Source organism: Schistocerca cancellata, chromosome 4, assembly GCF_023864275.1.
Source record: "Schistocerca cancellata isolate TAMUIC-IGC-003103 chromosome 4, iqSchCanc2.1, whole genome shotgun sequence".
Classification (NCBI taxonomy): domain Eukaryota; kingdom Metazoa; phylum Arthropoda; class Insecta; order Orthoptera; family Acrididae; genus Schistocerca; species Schistocerca cancellata.
Genome location: NC_064629.1, coordinates 856,902,004 through 856,922,219, shown reverse-complemented (window position 1 = coordinate 856,922,219; position 20,216 = coordinate 856,902,004). Strand labels below are relative to the sequence as shown.

At 36.4% G+C, this 20,216-nt stretch overlaps 1 protein-coding gene across 1 annotated transcript in view; it reads right to left on the bottom strand.

Annotated features, from left to right (window-relative positions):
* Nucleotides 1–12,335: 12,335 nt before the first annotated feature.
* The window catches only part of LOC126185039 (uncharacterized), a 74,620-nt gene continuing 66,739 nt past the window's right edge, over nucleotides 12,336–20,216 (bottom strand). Inside the window, exon 2 of the mRNA XM_049927786.1 lies at nucleotides 12,336–12,782. Coding sequence (XP_049783743.1) covers nucleotides 12,777–12,782 — 6 coding nt within the window. The 3' untranslated portion in view covers nucleotides 12,336–12,776. The remainder of the gene's footprint in view (nucleotides 12,783–20,216) is intronic.

The window sequence follows — 20,216 nt, the reverse complement described above, 5'->3', positions numbered from 1 at the left end:
GACTGGCAGGAGCTGCAGTATAATATACGATGAGCACATGGATGCCTTTAGACAAAAAATTTGAATGAGTCTGCATTTGCAATTCACACTCGCTTACAGATATCACATATCACTAAAGTATGCAAGACTCAGTTACCCCAGTATATTCTGATTGAGCAACTGCAGCTAGTTAACAAACAATTTCTACATAATTTCCTTGGGCACACAAACTAACCCTCAAGCAGGCATGTCACTTTTCATAGCTCATGTGGGCAAGCAGTGTACTTTGTACACAAGTAAAAACAGCTTTAATTATGTTTCGAAGGTAAACATATCAGAGAAACATCATAATATTAATCTTAGATTAATTAAACAACGACAAAACAAACTTACATAATATGCAGTAAAGTAATGTCGAATTAAATAATAATGAAATAAACTTTTTTCATATGACTGTTCCCACACACGGTTGTTATCCCACAGATAACCCACTCGAAACATTAAACAGTGTAGTTGCATCAGATCCCAGACAACTGCGTATGCGATTGCTCATTATGTCGTAGACAGCTGCTCCATCGTGGTACTGCGCTGCTAACTCATAATGTCGGCTATTTTCTTAAAGGATCGTAATTTTTTTCTGACATAACTCGCTATTTATTTTATAGTATTGCTGCTCACTTGGACACATGACAACACAATTCACACTGTGTTAGATGAAACTATAGCGAAGGAATTGGCATGGCTCATCATTATGAAACAAAAACGGAATGGTGCAAAAAATTTCGTGTGTGTATGATGCGCTTATACATAGATGCGCCTGCACTGGGATTAAACATAATATGGACCCTGAACAGTCAGACATCTGAAAAAGAATATCCTCACTGTAACCTAATGACACCTACATCACATAGCATTGCAACAACTACTATAGAGGAAAAGCAGCAGAGACCAAAATCAGTACCTGTTTGAAGTTAATAAAACTGTTTCACCTTATATCTAAATAAATGCAGGCGTATTAGCATGTTTTTGGCAACTAAACAAAGGGAATGTGGCACTAAGTATTCGAATATTCTTGTGCAGTGCTGGAGCTAATGACAACACTTACGGTATGTAACAGGAAACGTTAGCCATCTGAAGATGGGCATAAATGCCGAAAACTGGTCATGGTTCCAAAATAAAAGCATTTTGAAAATATTTTCAGTAACTAGAAGTAACTGAAATCGTAGTTAGAAAGACTAATTAAAGTCAACTCTACAGTTATGTTGGGATGTTGGGACCTCTGATCTTTCAATGAAAATGTTGTCAATGAGAGAATTTCTGTTACCAGCGACTCTTGTCGGTAAATCTGACAGTACAGTGACATTATATCTGCTCATTATGCATGCCAGATCAGCCCTACAGCCGTTGTCTGTAAGGACTTTAAGATGAAAATCACCCACCATTGAAACAGTTTTTTAGACAACAATAATGTAAAATATTATTTAATTGTTTTTAGAAAACAATCCATTTCCATACAGGCTCTCTGTATATTACAATCATTGTCATTGTTATTTTTGCATTTATTACGACCACACAAACTTCAAAGTATTGCTCCACTCATTTTTTGCTTAACTTTACAATGTGTATACTTACTTGTTTCTCGGACATTATGGCTCTCCCTTTCTTCAAACGTTTTCTGCTGCAATGGGCTGGTAGACTATTTTCATCTAGCTTTACTGTGTTAGCTCATTATCTCATGTGATGTTCTGTATGACAAAATATGTGAACACTGTCTAAGAGTTTACTACAGTGTCTTATCACTGTAATTCTTCAATTAACGCATTTATTACTGGTTTTGCTTTCTTTACTTAGTTTCATAATTTAAAACATAGACTGTTTGTTATCTTAGTCAGATGTCGTATTCACGTTGCAATATTCCTGTCTCATTTCATAACTTTAATGTAACTTCACTTTTGCATTGTGATATGACTATTTTCTGGTTTAGGTTTGTTTCGCAACATTTCCAACAAATTAAAAAAAAATCCTTCGCACTTGAACTTTTATAACACTAATAGTACACGACTTTGAATATCTCACACATAATATCTTTTGTGGTTCTCTTATTGCAGTAGCAACTGTGTCAGTGCATCCATGCACCACCTGGTTCATTGTCTTATACGTGCAATACACACGAATCAGCAATATTATACATCAAAGTACGTTAGAACCTGAATATGTGAACTGTATTTAGAGCCATACCGAAGTGATCCTACGCAGCTGGCCAATGTCTAAAACTGTGTCCCCATGAAATTGTCTTTTTGTAAACTTTTCTATGGAGATTTACGAATTTTATAATTTTGTAAAAAGGTGTAATAAAAATGAAGCGCTATTGACCCTATAATGTTATTGACGAGACACAGAAAGCTTATTCTTAAATTGTCTCTTAATTTACACAACAGAGCGTGCCAGTCGAAACAAGAGAGCACCACAATTATATATCTCCACTGTCTTTTATGCTTGTCTTCTCCACTGACGCAGTTCACTCCAGTCTGTAGTTGGCAGAAATCGGCAAAAATGGGGCTTTCGGTCAAATAGCATATTTAGTTAAGCATCATCTCATCTATCTTTGAAATCCTTCAATATCGTAGTAAAGAAGAAGCAATAACTCTGTTGCTGAGCACAAGTGAGCTGTGAGGGAGGCAACTGTGTGAACCAATCACGTTGAAGCCATATTAACCTTTTTAGCGATAGACGCTAGATTGGCAGTAGATATTTCTTTATGATGCTACTTAGGCGAAATGACACTGAAGAATTTCTTGGAAGAAATTAGTTTACTGAATTTTCTGTTTTTTGTGTCCATTTATTTTTATTTTGTATACTACGCTGTTTCGGCTACGAAGCCGTTTTGAAGGAAAAATGTTTAACGCAATTAAGCTCCTATGACACTAGAAAAAAATGATGCTGTGACAATAGTAAATTCTTACCGATATTGGCCGTAGGAAAGGCGTTACCCATGGATATGAGGGCTACGAGAACTCACACACCTCTATTAGTTATTTCTTAAGCAGTCTTCCATTATTGTTTTCGTTTCATAGTCAGTTTTTGCGGCCCCCTGTCCGCCGGTTCCCTTGATAGGGGCTACCTCTCCACATCCTTAGTATGCCCTCTGAATATTTTATATCCTACGGTCCACATCACGTTGAAATTATTATAATATCGCGCCAATAAGTATGCGGTTTGCAGTGGAAAAAAACAGTGACTTTATCCTAATTTGTCACTTTTGTGTTTCTGCTTATTTTTTTTATGTGTGTCAGTGTGTAACCAGCCTGAAGAGTGGTAGCTACAGTGAGACCAGTGTACTTGTGTTCGTAAATTTAAAGCACTGTAACCTGTGTATTCCATTACAGTGAGCAGCAGGACGTGTGTCAGTGCAGAAACATTGTATTTGAGCATAATATTGTGTGTAATTCTTGCAATAGCAAGTCAACGCCTGTATGGAAAGGCTTATCCCTAGCAATATCAACTGGAGGGGGGTCTACTTTATGTTCACCCTTTGTAAATTTTGTAATCTAGTTATATATACTTTACAGTTTAAAATTCTGAAAAAAGTATTTACTGTTTTAATGAAATCTTCTACCAGATTCTATAATTGTTTTGCATCATTTCAGTTAAACAAAATGTGAAAATTTAGGTCTAATCGGAATGATCATAAAGTCTCCTTGTTAGTACTAGATGCAACTTTTTGCAATGAATGTAGTATTTAATATCTTCGGGTCGTGAACCCTACTTGAATACCATTATCCATTTAGAAATTATATTGTAAATAAAAATCAATAATAATTACCAGAATTGGTATCTTTTATTTTTTAATTGTGGTCATAAAGTACCTCCACCCATCCTTTCTCCCACTAATAATGTATATTATAGAAAATATGTTGGTACTGCTTGGGTTAATGTTATGCAGTGGCGGTATTGCTTGATGGTACTGCTATTAATTCCTTTGTGTTTACATGGTGGCAACGATATGCAGTTGCTATGGACGTCTGCGTCAAGCCATTTAGCTGACGTCATGCTGCGTGTCGTAGAAGAGCAGAAGGGATGCTGGTGGCTTTGTTTCCCATATACTTCACGATTATCCATGCATAATGAACCGTGCTGCTTGCGCGTCATTTACAGCGTTATGACAACGTCCCTATGATAGCCAATCATACACACATCCCCGCTTCTCGCTTGAATCTATTCCACTGAATCGCAGGAAGAGCCAGAAGTGAATACACTGCGTTGTGTGTCTTAACAACAGAGCAATACCCTTTTATTAGACTATCAAAATGCGATAGTTGAAGCCAATGGTCTTGTCTGTCTCTTTTTCTGTATATTCTTTTCCAGTTGGTCAGCAGTAAAAGAAATGTTATAAAACATATCAAAAGAATGCTTTTGAAGATTTACATTCCGTAGATTATAAACTGTGTGTAAGTTGATTTAATTGGAATTTATTGTGAATACTTATCTTTTACTAATGGTAATTACAATGTTTACCCTGTATAGTGATGGAAATTTTACACAGTTATGATGATATTTTTCGCTTGTTAATTGTGAAATATTTGCAATAATGGTTTATTCTTGCCTTTTGGTACGATGAATTTCCTGTCCTGATGTGTTTCATTACTTTCCTTACATTTTGAGTAAGTACTTGACTACCTTCCTATTGATTACATATTTCTAACTTTGTTTACCTATGATCTGGTATTGATTTTTAAAACATTCTCGCATTTAATACTATTTTAAGTTCCATAATGATAACACTAGAGAGTATTTTCCTGTGTTTTTTATGCTGCAAAATATTTTTATATAATATATTATACTGTTTCTTTATGGGATTACATTTGTAATTAACGACATCACAGTTGATTGAACTTTAACTTCTTTTGAGTTTTTTCTGATTTTGTAATTTTTCACTAGGACCAGCAAATTTCATTTACAAGTAATTTTTTCTCTTTGGTGGGGATGCCCTTCTCCCAACAATTATTATTTACTTTTGTGTTTGTCCCTTAATAGTTGTTCAGCTGCTAACAATATATTTTTAAAATAACAATATTGGCTGCACAGAGTGCATGCCATTACTGAATGAGAATACAGTTACTATGGCCTAGCTTTTGTATGGTTAAGATCGTTCTCACACACTTGGGAAAATTTTCGAAGGTTGAAGTACTAATTTGATATCATATATTATGTTGCACCCTGGCTTTGCCATGGCTGATAAACTGCTCCTATGTTGATTCAGCAGAATGATGTTATAGGGGGAGAAGTGTTTGTAAGCCCAATGACTAGGTGCTATTGAGCAAGAGAGCATATTTAGGACGCAACAACGCTAATTCAGCATGCTGATGCTGTGAAATACGGCAGCCTGCATCTCTGAAAGCTAAAGTTGTGGCATCTTACAGCTCCAGCAGGGCTTCTGAAGTTGTTGACGAGACAAAAAAAAAAAAAAAAAAAAAAAACAGGGTGACTGAAGAGATCACTGCCAAGTACTCTAGCCTGTTACTATTTCGAGGCTGGAAGTGCTGCCATTAGAGAAATACTAGCCACCCTGGCTCACATATATACCACCCAAATCAGAATGTTATTGTCATTGTGCTCTGAAGTGCTTATCTGTGTCCAGTATGCTCAGTGATGCAGTCAACACCACGTGATGACCACCAAAGAAATGCTGCTGCACCGTCACTGCCCACCAATCCATGTGGGTCTACACTGATGCTGTCCAATATGCTGTCCAACATCCAGAGAGGGTGTACACATAGTCGCTAGTCGTTCCAGAAGGTGTAGGCCATTTCCGCCTGACGTGGTGTGTCGTATGTTGACACTATGGCGGCGGCCAAGTTGCCAGGGCTGTCTTCTGTCATCCATCAGCCACAATGCGCCCACATCGAATTAGCTCTCTACAGCTGCGTTGACACTGACATGCACCACCACCAGCATGTTCTGGTGGGCAACTGCTGACCCCAGTACACTACAGTGATCATGGCCGGCTATAACACAAAGGCCACTGACCCCTCTCCAGCTATGATTCCATATCCATACATTATTAACCTGAGATGTTTTCTGTTGATCCATCATTTGACTCCAGTCATCTCTACCACAACAGACTGCATCCTGAAGGGAAATTGTGCATCATCCTGCCCAATTCGTCTGTCACTGTAGCGGTCGTGTACTGACAACCTAAAATTGTTTAGGGACAGTAATCAATATCAGTACAGCAAAAATATTCTTATTTACAGTTTTTTAAAAAGTTTATTCTATTGAAGTTCATTGTCAATAAACTGACATTGTTAAACTAATATCTTGTTAACCAATCAGATGTAAGCCTTAAGTAATTATCCCATATATTCTCAACATGCAATTGATGTTGATCAGTAGAGTCACAGAATTTCTTAGTTACAGTGACGCTTTTTGTGCTTACAAGCACAAGGACTGTTAGAAGTCTCTCGAGCATATGAATACTGTTAAAGAATACCCCATTTATCCTAACAGCACATGCTCTACTGAAATAATAGATAGGTTCTGGAAACAACATCTATGGTGGGTAGGCCATTTTCCACCATATCTTGTTTTCCAGAGATATCAGTTTGGTAAGATATCCATGAGAACTTCTGTGAAGTTTGGAAATGTAGAACAGATATACTAACTACTAAAGCTATCGTGGTAGATTGTGGACTAATTCAGGTGGCTCAGTTGGTAGATGATTCTCTCCAAAAATTCATCATTTAGATTAGAGTCATAGTTGGACATGAAATTCTAATACATCACAAAGGTTTATAGTCCACTCCCAAATTAAATTTTCTCTTTGGAACCACACACCAGCTTTTGAAATATTAAAATAGGCATCGATCTTTTCTTTCACGCCTCAGTCAATCTATGTATTTCTCGCAATTTTTCACAATCATTACTCATAATACTGACTTAAGCAACTGAATTAGAAATTATTGCTGTGTTGTTAACTGAGAAATCCTGTTACCACAAGGGGTTGAATAGTTAGACGTGATATGTAACTTTGAAGTTGTTAGACCATCTACTAGTCATGGAAATGATACATTTTTGATTGTGGATGATGACTATATTAAGTACTCCATGCTTATGGTCATACAGGCACTGTGATTTTTGCATGAAATCATATCAATGGTGTACCGCCAGTACCACAATCCATAGAAAATTGCTGTTAGCAGACTGTGAGGAACAGTGTGTAGATGACAGGAGTCGAATATGCTGAACTCTTTGTGTGTCTCTAATTACCAAACATCACAGGATACAAAAAATAGCACTGGTGCTTTAACACTATCACTGAATACCTGAATTATTTAAAGAAGCCACTTGTAATGAACAGTTATAGTACACATTAGTAGAGACTGAAGGTATAGCCCATGCATGTCAAAAACTATTTACATGAGGCAATGCATTCTACTTGCCAGGAGACTCTTCAGGCAGGAGATCAAGGTAATCTCATGTAGGGGTGGTTTGTGTGCGCCCTGATACATTTACCAGCGAACACTACAGGGACCTGTGTTGTTTACCTACCACATTTGTAGGTGACATGTACAGTAAAGAAGACATTCTGTTACACCATCGTTTTGGAATTAAATATGGTATGTGAAAAGACACTGTGAATGATAAGCTTTTTCCCTCAAAATGTGTTATGGTTCTCAGTATGTTGCTCAAATTTTGCACTGTTTTATCTCACTCTTAAAATTTACAAATATTCCTCTAGTGCTCGAATAACTGCTCACAACTCAACACTTAATAGTATACTGGGAAAAATGTTTTGTAAGAAATTCTATGGTCTGTATTATCACTGAAAAAGCAACTGCTATCAGACAAAAGGTAGTCGTATATACTGTAACATCTTTCACTTGATTCTTTTGTAACATCTGTTCTCTTAGTAAGACATCAATGTAATGATATTATATTTAGTCGCTTGTGATTTGTAATAATTCAGTAGAAATTTGTACTTTGACCACTGATTACCTAAAATTGCTTGTGTTTAAGCCCTGGTACAGCCCACTGCATAATACAACTGATGTCAATGTACAGTAAGTGTATCAGGCAAGTCTGCACTAAACGGTCTACAGCAGAATGTATTTCCTTTTTGGAAGGTTCCAAAGGAAGTGATATGGTGCCACAGTTCAGAAGCGACTTCCACGCCATTATAACGCTGTAATTTGTTTCATTAATTTCACAAATATGCTAAAATATGTTAATTTGGTACAAGGCAACAGGACTTTTACACTGATTTATACAAAAGTATAATAATAAGTTCTTATGGACAATCATACCCTTCAGATAGTGGTATCAACAGAGATGAATAGGAATAGGAGTGTATTATAGCTGATCTTTTATTCTTTACATAACACATTTAATTACACTTCACATTGAAAATTAGTTGTCATAAGATATAAGTAGAGAAATATCATTCTTAAAATAAATAGCTTCATAAATGATATATAGTACACTAAAGATAATTCTCTACATAGCATCACTATTAACACATAAATTATTTAAAAAAGGAGCACATATTATATTTGGATGAAGTGGGAAATAAAAATCGATTATTAGTTTTTTGTTTTTTTCTGTTTTTAATTGACACCAACCAGCAAAGAGAATAGAAGCCCCAAGATGCTGATACACTATATCACATGTGATATGTGAATGATTTGGTAGATTTTGTTTTCACACTTAAGAGATGAAGTATACTAGTTAAAATAACTATCTGAATTACATTTCAGTTATTAAAAATGATAGAAAAATATATTTATCTACAAATAGTTTCAATTAAATTTTGAGATGTAGTGGAAAGTTCTACAAAAGTAACCATTATTTGCTTAATACTTTCTAGTTACTTCATATACACACTTAAGAAGATTTTTATAACTGAATTTCTGTGAAACATTTACACATTGACATATGAATACATTAGTGTTTAATTAAACTGAGTAAACATTCGTATATTTCATTAAAACTCTGACAGTATTGTTGATTTGGTATGTTTTTATAAGTAATATGAAGACATTACCACTGCAATGAATAAATTATGACCTCAATAATAATGTAATGGGTTATATTTTTTGTTACTAAGCATGTGGTTGTTTATACAGAAATATGATTTAAACTTACATAGTACATCGAACCAGTGTTAGACATACTGTGTAAAACTATGAGGTTAAATCATGGGTAGTATCATAGAAAGGAGGGAACACTGAGATGAATTTACTTCATTATGATATGTTGCTTCATAGTGCCATAACATAATAAAGGTAAGACATTGATTCAATCCATTCGTGATATGTAAAATTGTTTCTGAAATGTAATTTGTAGAGATAGGTGTAATGGAAGCTATTAATTGTATTACTACTTTCAAATGGTACAAACGAATAAAAATGAAAATTATGCAGTAACTTTAGGTCAGAATAACACAAGGCTTTCAATAAGAGATCTGCTGTATTCAGAAAGAGGACCATATGAGAATTTATATGCTCATTGTATCTAGTTATTACATAGTTCTGGTACAGAACTCTCTCCACAAAGGTTAATGGCAAATGGTGCCAAAATGCCCTTATACAAAGCTTACAAAATTGATTCTTTAGTTTCACATCCTTAAAGCAATATAAAACTATTACATTAGTGGATGAAAGAAATTTTAATTAAAAAATAACAAGCAAACATATCTTAGGATTTATCTATACTTACTTCACTATTACTAAAATTACTTCATGTATACTTATGCACATTTACACATTTTAAGATTCAAAAATTCACTTTTTATGGTCTTTGATACAATATTAATTGGGAAAACATCTGAAATACATCAGAGTAATTTTGAAAAATTTTAAAGCCATTATTTATGGTCAGTAGGTTATTATTACTTATTTAACAATGGCAAATGGGGCAAGTACAGCCTACAGAATTTAATTATGAATTTTCATACAGGTAGTGACATATTTCATTTCACAGACACAAAGTATATGTGTTAGTATAAATGTATACATACAAAATTTCACATGAGTACATTTTTACTAACAACAATTATTGACTTAATTCATATGAATACAAGCTTTCATTATTTTTTTTGTAGGCTAAACTGTAATTGTGGTACTACATAATAATAAAACCACAAATAGTAACAGGATTAATTGAAATAGTTTCTTAAAAAGGAACTCTTTATTGGTTCATATCTTTTTCTAAGAGGCATTAACTAAGTAAAACTTCAATTTAAGATTACCATTAAATTAACAATAAAATTACAGAGAGGCTAAATAAACTTGAATGAGGGTTAAAAAGCATTGTATTTTCTATTGCGTACCACTGGCCTATTAAAGATTAATTCTGAAAATGACAAGTAACTTTTTAGAGCTTTGCATCAGATTTTGGCCTTGCAGACAAAATTTCCATTGCATGTAGCAGCGATACAAAAATGAAGTATATTAGCTGGAACTGTGAAGCAATGTAGAGAGAAAAACATGATTAGATGCATAAAAAAAGTGTACAGTGGAAATTTACAATGGAAGTACAGATGTATCCATAAGATGAAAGAGCAGAACTGACATCATCATGAAAGGAAAGTATTAGATACAAATTGTTGTTAGATAATATTCTTCTGTTATATCAAAGACTGGGGCAGTATGAGGCATAAAATCTTATGTCAATTTCTGTATTAATTTCAGTATTAATTTCAGTATTTTCACCACTGGAAGGAAAAATACAAGCCTATACGTAAAACATTAGTAGTCAAAACTGTGCATTCTGGAGTAACTGAAAACTTCCACCATCATTGATGTCATAATAATTCTAGAGTAACTGAAAACTTCCACCATCATTAATGTCATAATAATATTCAGTGTTCCATTTCCTTTGAAAATTAAAAACAGTAATTTTAGCTCAAAATTAATGCATTAGTAATGAATATAATTCATTGCTTTACCTTGATAATAAAAAACTAACATCCATATAGAAAAATGTTTATTTTGTTTAAAACAGGGAATGATCAATACATGCATGAGAATTTTCGAAATATTAGTGCTCAGATAAATTGTCTCTTTCCAATGAGAAATGTAGTATGCAAGACCATTGTGTTAAAAGCGTGGAATTCAGAAGAGAAACTAGTGTACACCATATGTTGAAGAACCAACAGATTTTATTGGCACTAATTATGCGTTTTCTCTCCAATATGTATCACATGATTATTTGATATACAACTCTTAATTATTAACAGGGAAATTATGTTGTCAAAATACTGTCAGACTTGCATACAGTCAAAAATTATGATAGTGTTTTAATGGATGTAACAGTAACAATGCTAAATATATTGTCACTTTTATCACAATGTTTTATTGTTTTGCATTATATGTAGAACAAAATATTTATTTAATATTCAGTAAAATAGATAGGAATCAGTTTTCCTTTTATTTAATGGTATTGGTTTAAGAACTGTTGTCCAGTTCTAAAATTATCCTTTTTTCGCTTTTGTTTTTACAGTTCTTTTTAAGCATTATTACTGAAGAAAGAAATTTGAATACTGTACATACTACATAGACTTCATACAATACATACAAATTTTCTGTTAGTAATTAAATGGCTATTGAAAAAGAGATGGAAACTATAACAGAACCTGAATATTTTCATCACATGAAAAACTAGCTGACATATCATTCAACACATCTGGGCATAGAGCCAAACTATAATAAGATATGATAGACATGTGGAAATTGTTAAATTGTAACAAACTCTCTATTACACATAACTAAATAGACTTTCTGAAATTGAAAGCATTAAACAAATTTCACTTATTTCTGATACTGCTGATTCACTGTTTAAATATTTTCTTATATCTTTGGTTTTGAAACCTAATATATTAATTTTATAAAGATTTCTTAGGTGTGTATCTACATCTCAGGGCAGACTGTATTCTGAATAGTGTTTTATTATGACTTAGAAGCAAATTATCTGAAGTTTACAGTTTCATGTTACATGATGCAAAATAACAAAAAGCAGCCTTTTAAGAAAAGAAATATGTAAGAGCTTCATTCTGTGAGAGAGTATTTTCTATGTTTAAAATGGGATAAAAGTTGTACATACATAACACCAGCAATCTTAAGTGGTATGGCAATAAGAAATTTATGAATTAAATAACAACATCATTTTTAATGAATGTTTGAAATCAGCAATTTCTTACAGCTTAGAAACAATTGTACTCTATTGCTGCAGGGTTTTATGCACTAGTGTTATTTTGAGTTCAGAAGTTTTCCTCTTAAGAACAGCAATTCAAGCAAAAAATATAGTTGGAGAAAGTAATTATCAGAGGGATTAATTATTGTCTAATAATAATAAGCGATAACATTTTTGTGTTGGTAACTTACATATAATTAAATAATATGGTTTGAATGTCTTTCGCATTAGGTTATAGTGGTATAATCACTGTATTTGAGTGACTGATATTAATATGAAATGAAAATATAGAGTACTTTGTTTTCATAGTGGTAGCAGACTGTCCAACAAATCTACCTTTAACCAGTTACATGATTATCTACTGTCACAAAATTGCCATCTGCTTACATAATAAGTTTATTGTCATTTTAGTATAATGTGTATAAATTAATTACATCATACTTGGAAGGACATATATGTATTTACTTCAGCATGTTTTTAAACATTTCCATAGAAATTAGAAACAGTTCTGATACTGGAAAAGTTTTTTCTTGTATTACATTGATAATTAGAAATTTAATACTACGGGAAATCTCTTCTTGGGATGCAAAATGTCGTACGCCACAAGATTACTCCTGAAAATGCAAACAGATGAATTCAGCCAACAATAAATACTGAATGGAGTAAAATATGTGCTTGGTTTTTTAGAGATTAATATATTTATATATCTGAGAGGGTTATGCATTTTGTAAATTAAGAATTGAAGAAGACATGTTGTGTTTCATTATTTGACATCAGAAGTGAGTAAAATGGGTAACTGTTCACTGTTCGAAAAATAAGAACATATAAGTGGCTTATATGTCTATAAGTCTACTAATAATGGTTAAAACCCCTTTTCATATATAATTACTAATGTAGATCCATAGTATATTTGTTACTGTGAAAAATACTGATTTATACCTGAGTCCCATAAAATGTCTGATAAATGGGTAAAATTCTCATAAGTCTCAAATTCCTTGTCTTTGATGCATTGTACATGTAAGTTTGGCACTTACAGATCTTCAAAACTGCTATATATTAATATAGCAAATCATATATCCAGAATCAGCCTTGTAGCAGTCCTGCTACAAAATGAAATGGCACCCAAGACCACCACTCCTGGTTGTCAGGCGATATGGCAGTTGACAATCAGTATGGTATCCTGCCACTGTCTAGAGTGTCTCGAGACATATTTTCAATCTGGAATCTCATTGTCTGTAGTAGAACTACCTTCAGTGATGAGTCTTGCTTCGAACTGAGTCTCAATGACCAGCAAAGAGAAGTGGAGATGATACAGACAATGGTTTGATACCAAGCTGACTGGCACCTACCATTCAGCCTGGAAACCAGGAGTGATGGTATGGGGTGAAATTTCTTTTCGTAGCAGAACCCCTTTGGTTGTCATCTGCAGCACCCAGACAGCATAGTGGTATGTTGACAATTTCTATGCCCCATTTTCTTGTCCTTCATGCAAGCCATCCTGGACTTCCATTTCAGCAAGATAAAACCAGCCTGCACACGAAGAGGGTTTCTATTATTTGTCTTCATGCTTGCCAAAAACTGTCTTGAACAGCGAGGTCGCCAGTTCTCTCTACAGGTGAGAACGTTTGGAGGATTATGGTCAGAGCCTTCCAACTAACTCAGGATTTTCACGATCTAACGCGTTAACTAGACATAATTTGGCACAATATCCTGAGGAGAACATCCGGCAACTCTATCAGTCAGCGCCAGTACGACTAACTGCTTACTTCAGGGGCAGAAGTAGTCCAACGTGTTACTGATTTGCTCATTTTGTGAAGATTTCCTCTTGGATAAATCATCCATTTTTTCTGAAATGCCCGCATCTCGTGGTCGTGCGGTAGCGCTCTCGCTTCCCACGCCCGGGTTCCCGGGTTCGATTCCCGGCGGGGTCAGGGATTTTCTCTGCCTCTTGATGGCTGGGTGTTGTGTGCTGTCCTTAGGTTAGTTAGGTTTAAGTAGTTCTAAGTTCTAGGGGACTCATGACCATATATGTTAAGTCCCATAGTGCTCAGAGCCATTTGAACCATTTGAACCATTTTTATGAAATTGTAATCATTTCTTTGTCTGTACAGAGTCGTTACATCGACTGATTTCTGCCCATTTGGATAATTCATTAGTAGTGTGTCGGTTTGTTTTTCTTACAGTGTATTTCCTTTACCACTAGATGACAGTTAACTTAGAAGTTTCCGCCAGTTAGCAAGCAAAGTCGAGTAAGTCTGTTTTTAAAAGAAAAGCGTAGTTAAAAAGAATGAACAGAAATTACTTTTAATTGCTTTTGCATTTAATACTGCATGTAGTTACAACTAAAGTGTAGCTACCCACAGAGGTCCAGTCTGGGCTGTAATTATCGTATGACATCGAAACCTTCAAGACACTCAAATGTGTTAATGCGGAACCGTTTTACGCTGGAAAAAAATTGGTTTCAATTTTGACCACCAGGCGCAAATATGGCACTGTGAATGCAAGAAACGCGTATAGAAATCTTAGCATTTGAAATGAGATAGAAACAGGCGAAGGATAGAAAAGGTCAAACAAGCGAGGAAAGTGTAATGCTGATATTATTAACTGGCACTTACACAATTTGTTCAATATGAGGACTGTTGATGTCTATTACAGCGCCAAATTTGCACCTGCTGGCCAAAACTGGGAGTAATTTTTTCAGCATAAATCTGTTCCGCGTTAATGCATTAGAATATCTACCAAGTTTCGCTGCCATATGATAACTACTGCCCGCACTGGACCTCTGTGAGTAGCTGCACCGTAGTTGGAACCATCCAGTACAATGGAGTTTAATTTCTGAGGGACACTATAAGCAAGTCTGACACAATCAGATAATGGTACATAACCTAACTGCACGCTGCCATTTTGGAAGGAAATGATAGGCTGTGTCTACCTAGACTGAAGAAAACTGTCGCTACACTGTCTACATATGTGTCAGTTATGAATAACAGTACAAAATCACCCACACCTGCAAGGAAACCTGGACTAATAGCATCGGGTTCTTCATTTATGAGTGCAGAATTTGTCTGATACCTAATGATCGTCATAGAAGAGTGTTGAGGCAGCTATGTGTCAACGCACGTCTCAGGGTTTCAGTCTTATGCGTTCAGCAGGAAGTAGCTCAGTTATGTTTTGAACAGTTATCATGTACAGATATTGAGACTTTCTTACCATTATAGAATACAATTTTAAGGCTGTGCAGTACCGAAACAGGATTCTCCAAACTATTGTCAGCTCAACAGGAATTAGTTCGGCGATTGTGTTGTCTTACAAAGCGATAACGTGTGAACAAACAATCTACACTTTTCCTGGAGGCAGGACTCAACCAAATGCAATTAGCTGGGGCAGATTCTGACGTGAACTTGAATTAGCACGCGTGGGACCAGTTGAAACTTGCTGTGCATTGTCGAAGCAAACCTCCTGACGTACTGGATGACTTCTTTAGCGCCATCTTTGACTGCTTTGGGCAACAACATCTCAGTTACCTTGTGGAGGGTCAATGCTGTTATGCACAGAGTAGGATAGCAGATTGCCTTAATTTTGATTAGTGTTACTTTTTTATTTCACAGAAAAGTTTTTTATTGTGATCTCGAATCATTCCCAGCTCAACTTGAAACCAAGCCGACACATTTTCGAAGATAAGCAGGTGCTATGAAATCTTATTTGAGCAATTCATTTCAGTAGGATGGCAGTGTGGGTTCTGATCCTAGTAGTTATCTTATCTCAAAGTCACTTCCAGTCTACATTATACCTGAGGCAAATGAAATTGTTATCTTCAGGGCTACCTTCTGAAATCCCCGGTACCCACCTCCATTCCTTGGAAAATTCCGACATCTAGAGTAATTTTAAGTGGTACATTAAAATTCACTGAACCAATGTGTTGGTAGGAGCGCAGATAACCATGTAGGCCAATTCTATGTGTCAAAAATGGAAGGAACCCCTCTCCTCCCAATTTTCCATTCTAGGTCAGTAAGAATCAAGTCCCCTTCTTCCCTACCACCTTTACAACTAGAGCAATTTCATGTGCCTCTTCATTCGAGGTCATTTCGCTATAGTAAAAGGATCAGCAGCAGAAGAAGATACAGTTGGCACTCATATGTCTCCAGGGCATTGTAAGTCTATCAGATTTTCAGATGTTATTCTTCATGTTTTCTCACAGCATAAATCCTCTAGTTTGTTATGTTTGAAATAAGTAGGCAGCTCAGGAAAAGTAATAAGTGGTTTATTACAATCCTAGCGATTTGCTGATTGTAACGAAAACTCACAGGGGCCGTTTCAGTACGTGACTTGTGAGCGAACCATTTGTTTATGCATCATATTTAACTAAAGTTATCTGTCTTAGAAAACTCTGACAGAGTTCCGGTTTGGGGTAGGTGAAAATGAGATGCATTCTTAAAATTTAGTTCGCGTAATGTGTTCAGCTAACTTCAATAACAAAAAAGCTAACCACATGTCGAAAATTCGGTAACACCGTCAGAAAATGCATTTCCATAAAATGTCCGTGTATCATTTTAATAATCTGTTGCCATACATAAAACTAAAATCACGACGTAGTTCAACTATCCCAGAACACGCTGGCGCCATTTCCATACCTGTGCACTAAACAGCTTGCCTGTTTGAGCGAGTTACATGAAATGTAAGATTACGCATGTGTTCTGAGTCGGACGCGGCAGACGACACACGCAGATAATCCTTCTCAAGAAGGAGGGGAGGTAGTAAATATTCCCTCGTCAGAGAATATGCTCCAAATTTTTTATTCGTGTGAAACTGAGAACTTGCTCAGAGTACGTTCTTTTGCCCTGAGAATGTTTTCCGAACAGTGTTCTCTTTTTTTTTATATACGGTTCAATATGCTTACTTTCGTCAAATTAAGTAAATACTTATTAAGCAAATGTTCCGGAAGCTTTTGAAAACAATTCGGTATTTTAATTTTTCCTCTTTTTCATTTTACTCCTCATTTGCTGAATTTTTTCTCTGACTGACTTGAAATAAATTTTTTCCGCCCTCTGCCACCCCTGAAACTAGGCGGTCGCTTTGTCTTGCCTAATGGCTTGAACGACCCAGGCAGCATCTTAAAAAAGATCTGAAAGGTTTTTTTATACTCGCCTTTCTCTGAATTCTGAGAATATTTCCAGTAATGAGTCATTATTAAAATCGCTACATCGCAGGTGAGTAATTGTCCATCAATTTACTCGTTTCATATGGTCTGCTAAAACCATTATATAACCACGAATTGCTGGATTTCTATGATTTCCGCTTGTAGCAAAGAACTGCTGTTGATTCTCATTCTTCATTGAATACAAATCTATAAACCACGCAAGTGTTCTTGTCTTGGAGACTGGAAACGCTTTGACATTCATACACATTAAATTCTAGATGTTTAATTAGTTAACACTCGTTGATTATAAAGTGTATCCAACTTCCACAGACATGTAATTTGGCGGAAAGCCACTGTCCGGTACATGGGTGTGCCAACAAGTCGCAGTGCGAAATGGATGACTCATCAGTTTTATTTCGTGGCAACACAATGCTGTCAGGATTGAAGTATTTCTAGAACACGAATGCAGCTGAGCGTGTATGTGAGCTGATGGATTCGGCCATACCATCTTCCAGTTTAAGTCATTGTGTTTAATCTGGTATAGAGTTTCCTTCTTAAAATTTACAATAATTGTATTTGCCGCCCTTAATTAGGAATCTTCTCCAATAGATACATTGCGGTTTGTAAGGCTCCAGATATAGTTGCCTGCATTTACCTTTAACCTATGGCTCTACCGTGATACCTCCATGTAGCTGCGCGGAGTGGCCGCGCGGTTCGAGGCGCCATGTCACGGATTGCACAGCACCTCTAGCTGGAGGTTCGAGTCCTCCCTCGGGCATGGGTATGTGTGTTGTTCTTAGCAGAAGTTAGTTTAAGTAGTGTGTAAGTCTAGAGCGACCGATGATCTCAGCAGTCTGGTTCCTTGGGAATTCACACACACCTCCATGTAATCTTTGGTAAATCCGACAAATTTTAATGCAGTTTCAGTGTGTTTATTAGACTTTTCGCTACAAGGGCTGGACATTTGGTCTCACAATCGACTAAGACTAGGTTACCATCTCTAATCCCTGGCTACATGAAAAAACATACTTTTTCAAATAGACCATACTACGTATTTTTTAAAGTTTAGTATATATTTCCTATCAACGGGAATGACGAGTGCAACACATCGCATTTTGGCCTGAGACAGTGTGTTGGCCTGTAGAATCCTGTGAATGATATTCAAGTTCCTCACACTATTCGCTATCAGGGAACGTCTTACTTGTACCGTTCCCTTTGGAATTAAAGCCAGTTGGGACGTTTATGTTTCTTTCCTTATTTCACACCCAACTCATCCATTTCTACACATTAGGTAAAGGGATGCGCCCTTCCTTTAGTCACAAGAGATGTATTTAATAGTTGTTCTTACTTGACGCCATTGCTTCCTTGTGAAAACGCCCTACAGGTCGGAGAATTTTAGAATGGGTGTCATAAGTATTATGATAACAGGCATACATGGCATGTAAGTACTGACTGTATGGATTAGTAGTTCTAAAGTGATGATGGAGAACATCCCTGATAAAGAGCAACCCTGTCAGACGGAACGTTGGATTGGGAAATGTTTCCGTAAGATGTCCGTTTACTTGCACTTTGGAAACCGTTTCGTAACAATAAATCTATTGTGCTTTGCTTGGGGAAATCTGAAATGCTGTGACACACTCCTTAAGTACTCACGGCTGACACTATCGAAGGCTTTCTCAAAATCGATATCCAGAAGCCGTAATGCCTGTGCCAGATGCACACATATCTTCGTAACAACGCTTAATTTCCATGTTAGAACTCATTTTAGTTTCGTCAGTATGTACTGTACTTCCTCGATTCACCGCCAGTTGGTCCAATTGAAGGAAGGTAATGTTGACTTCGGTGCTTGTGTTGACATGCGAATCATTGCTCTACAGTACTAGCATCAAGCACATCAGTACGTATGATCAACAGGTTAGTGTTCATCACGAACGTGGTTTTGCTGTCAGTGCAATGTTTACACATGCGGAGTTGGCAGCTGCCCATTTGATGTATGGATTAGCACGGGGCAATAGCCGTGGCGCGGTACGTTTGTATCGAGACAGATTTCCAGAACGAAGGTGTCCCGACAGGAAGACGTTCGAAGCAATTTATCGGCGTCTTAGGGACCACGGAACATTCCAGCCTATGACTCGCGACTGGGGAAAACCTAGAACGACGAGGACACCTGCAATGGACGAGGCAATTCTTCGTGCAGTTGACGATAACCCTAATGTCAGCGTCAGAGAAGTTGCTGCTGTACAAGGTAACGTTGACCGCGTCGCTGTATGGATAGTGCTACGGGAGAACCAGTTGTTTCCGTACCATGTACAGCGTGTGCAGGCACTATCAGCAGCTGATTGGCCTCCACGGGTACAGTTCTGCGAATGGTTCATCCAACAATGTGTCAATGCTCATTTCAGTGCAAATGTTCTCTTTACGGATGAGGCTTCATTCCAACGTGATCAAATTGTAAATTTTCACAATCAACATGTGTGGGCTGACGAGAATCCGTACGCAATTGTGCAATCACGTCATCAACACAGATTTTCTGTGAACGTTTGGGCAGGCATTGTTGGTGATGTCTTGATTGGGCCCCACGTTCTTCCACCTACGCTCAATGGAGCACGTTATCATGATTTCATACGGGATACTCTAACTGTGCTGCTAGAACATGTGCCTTTACAAGTACGACACAACATGTGGTTCATGCACGATGGAGCTCCTGCACATTTCAGTCGAAGTGTTCGTACGCTTCTCAACAACAGATTCGGTGACCGATGGATTGGTAGAGGCGGACCAATTCCATGGCCTCCACGCTCCCCTGACCTAAACCCTCTTGACTTTCATTTATGGGGGCATTTGAAAGCTCTTGTCTACGCAACCCCGGTACCAAATTTAGAGACTCTTCGTGCTCGTATTGTGGACGGCT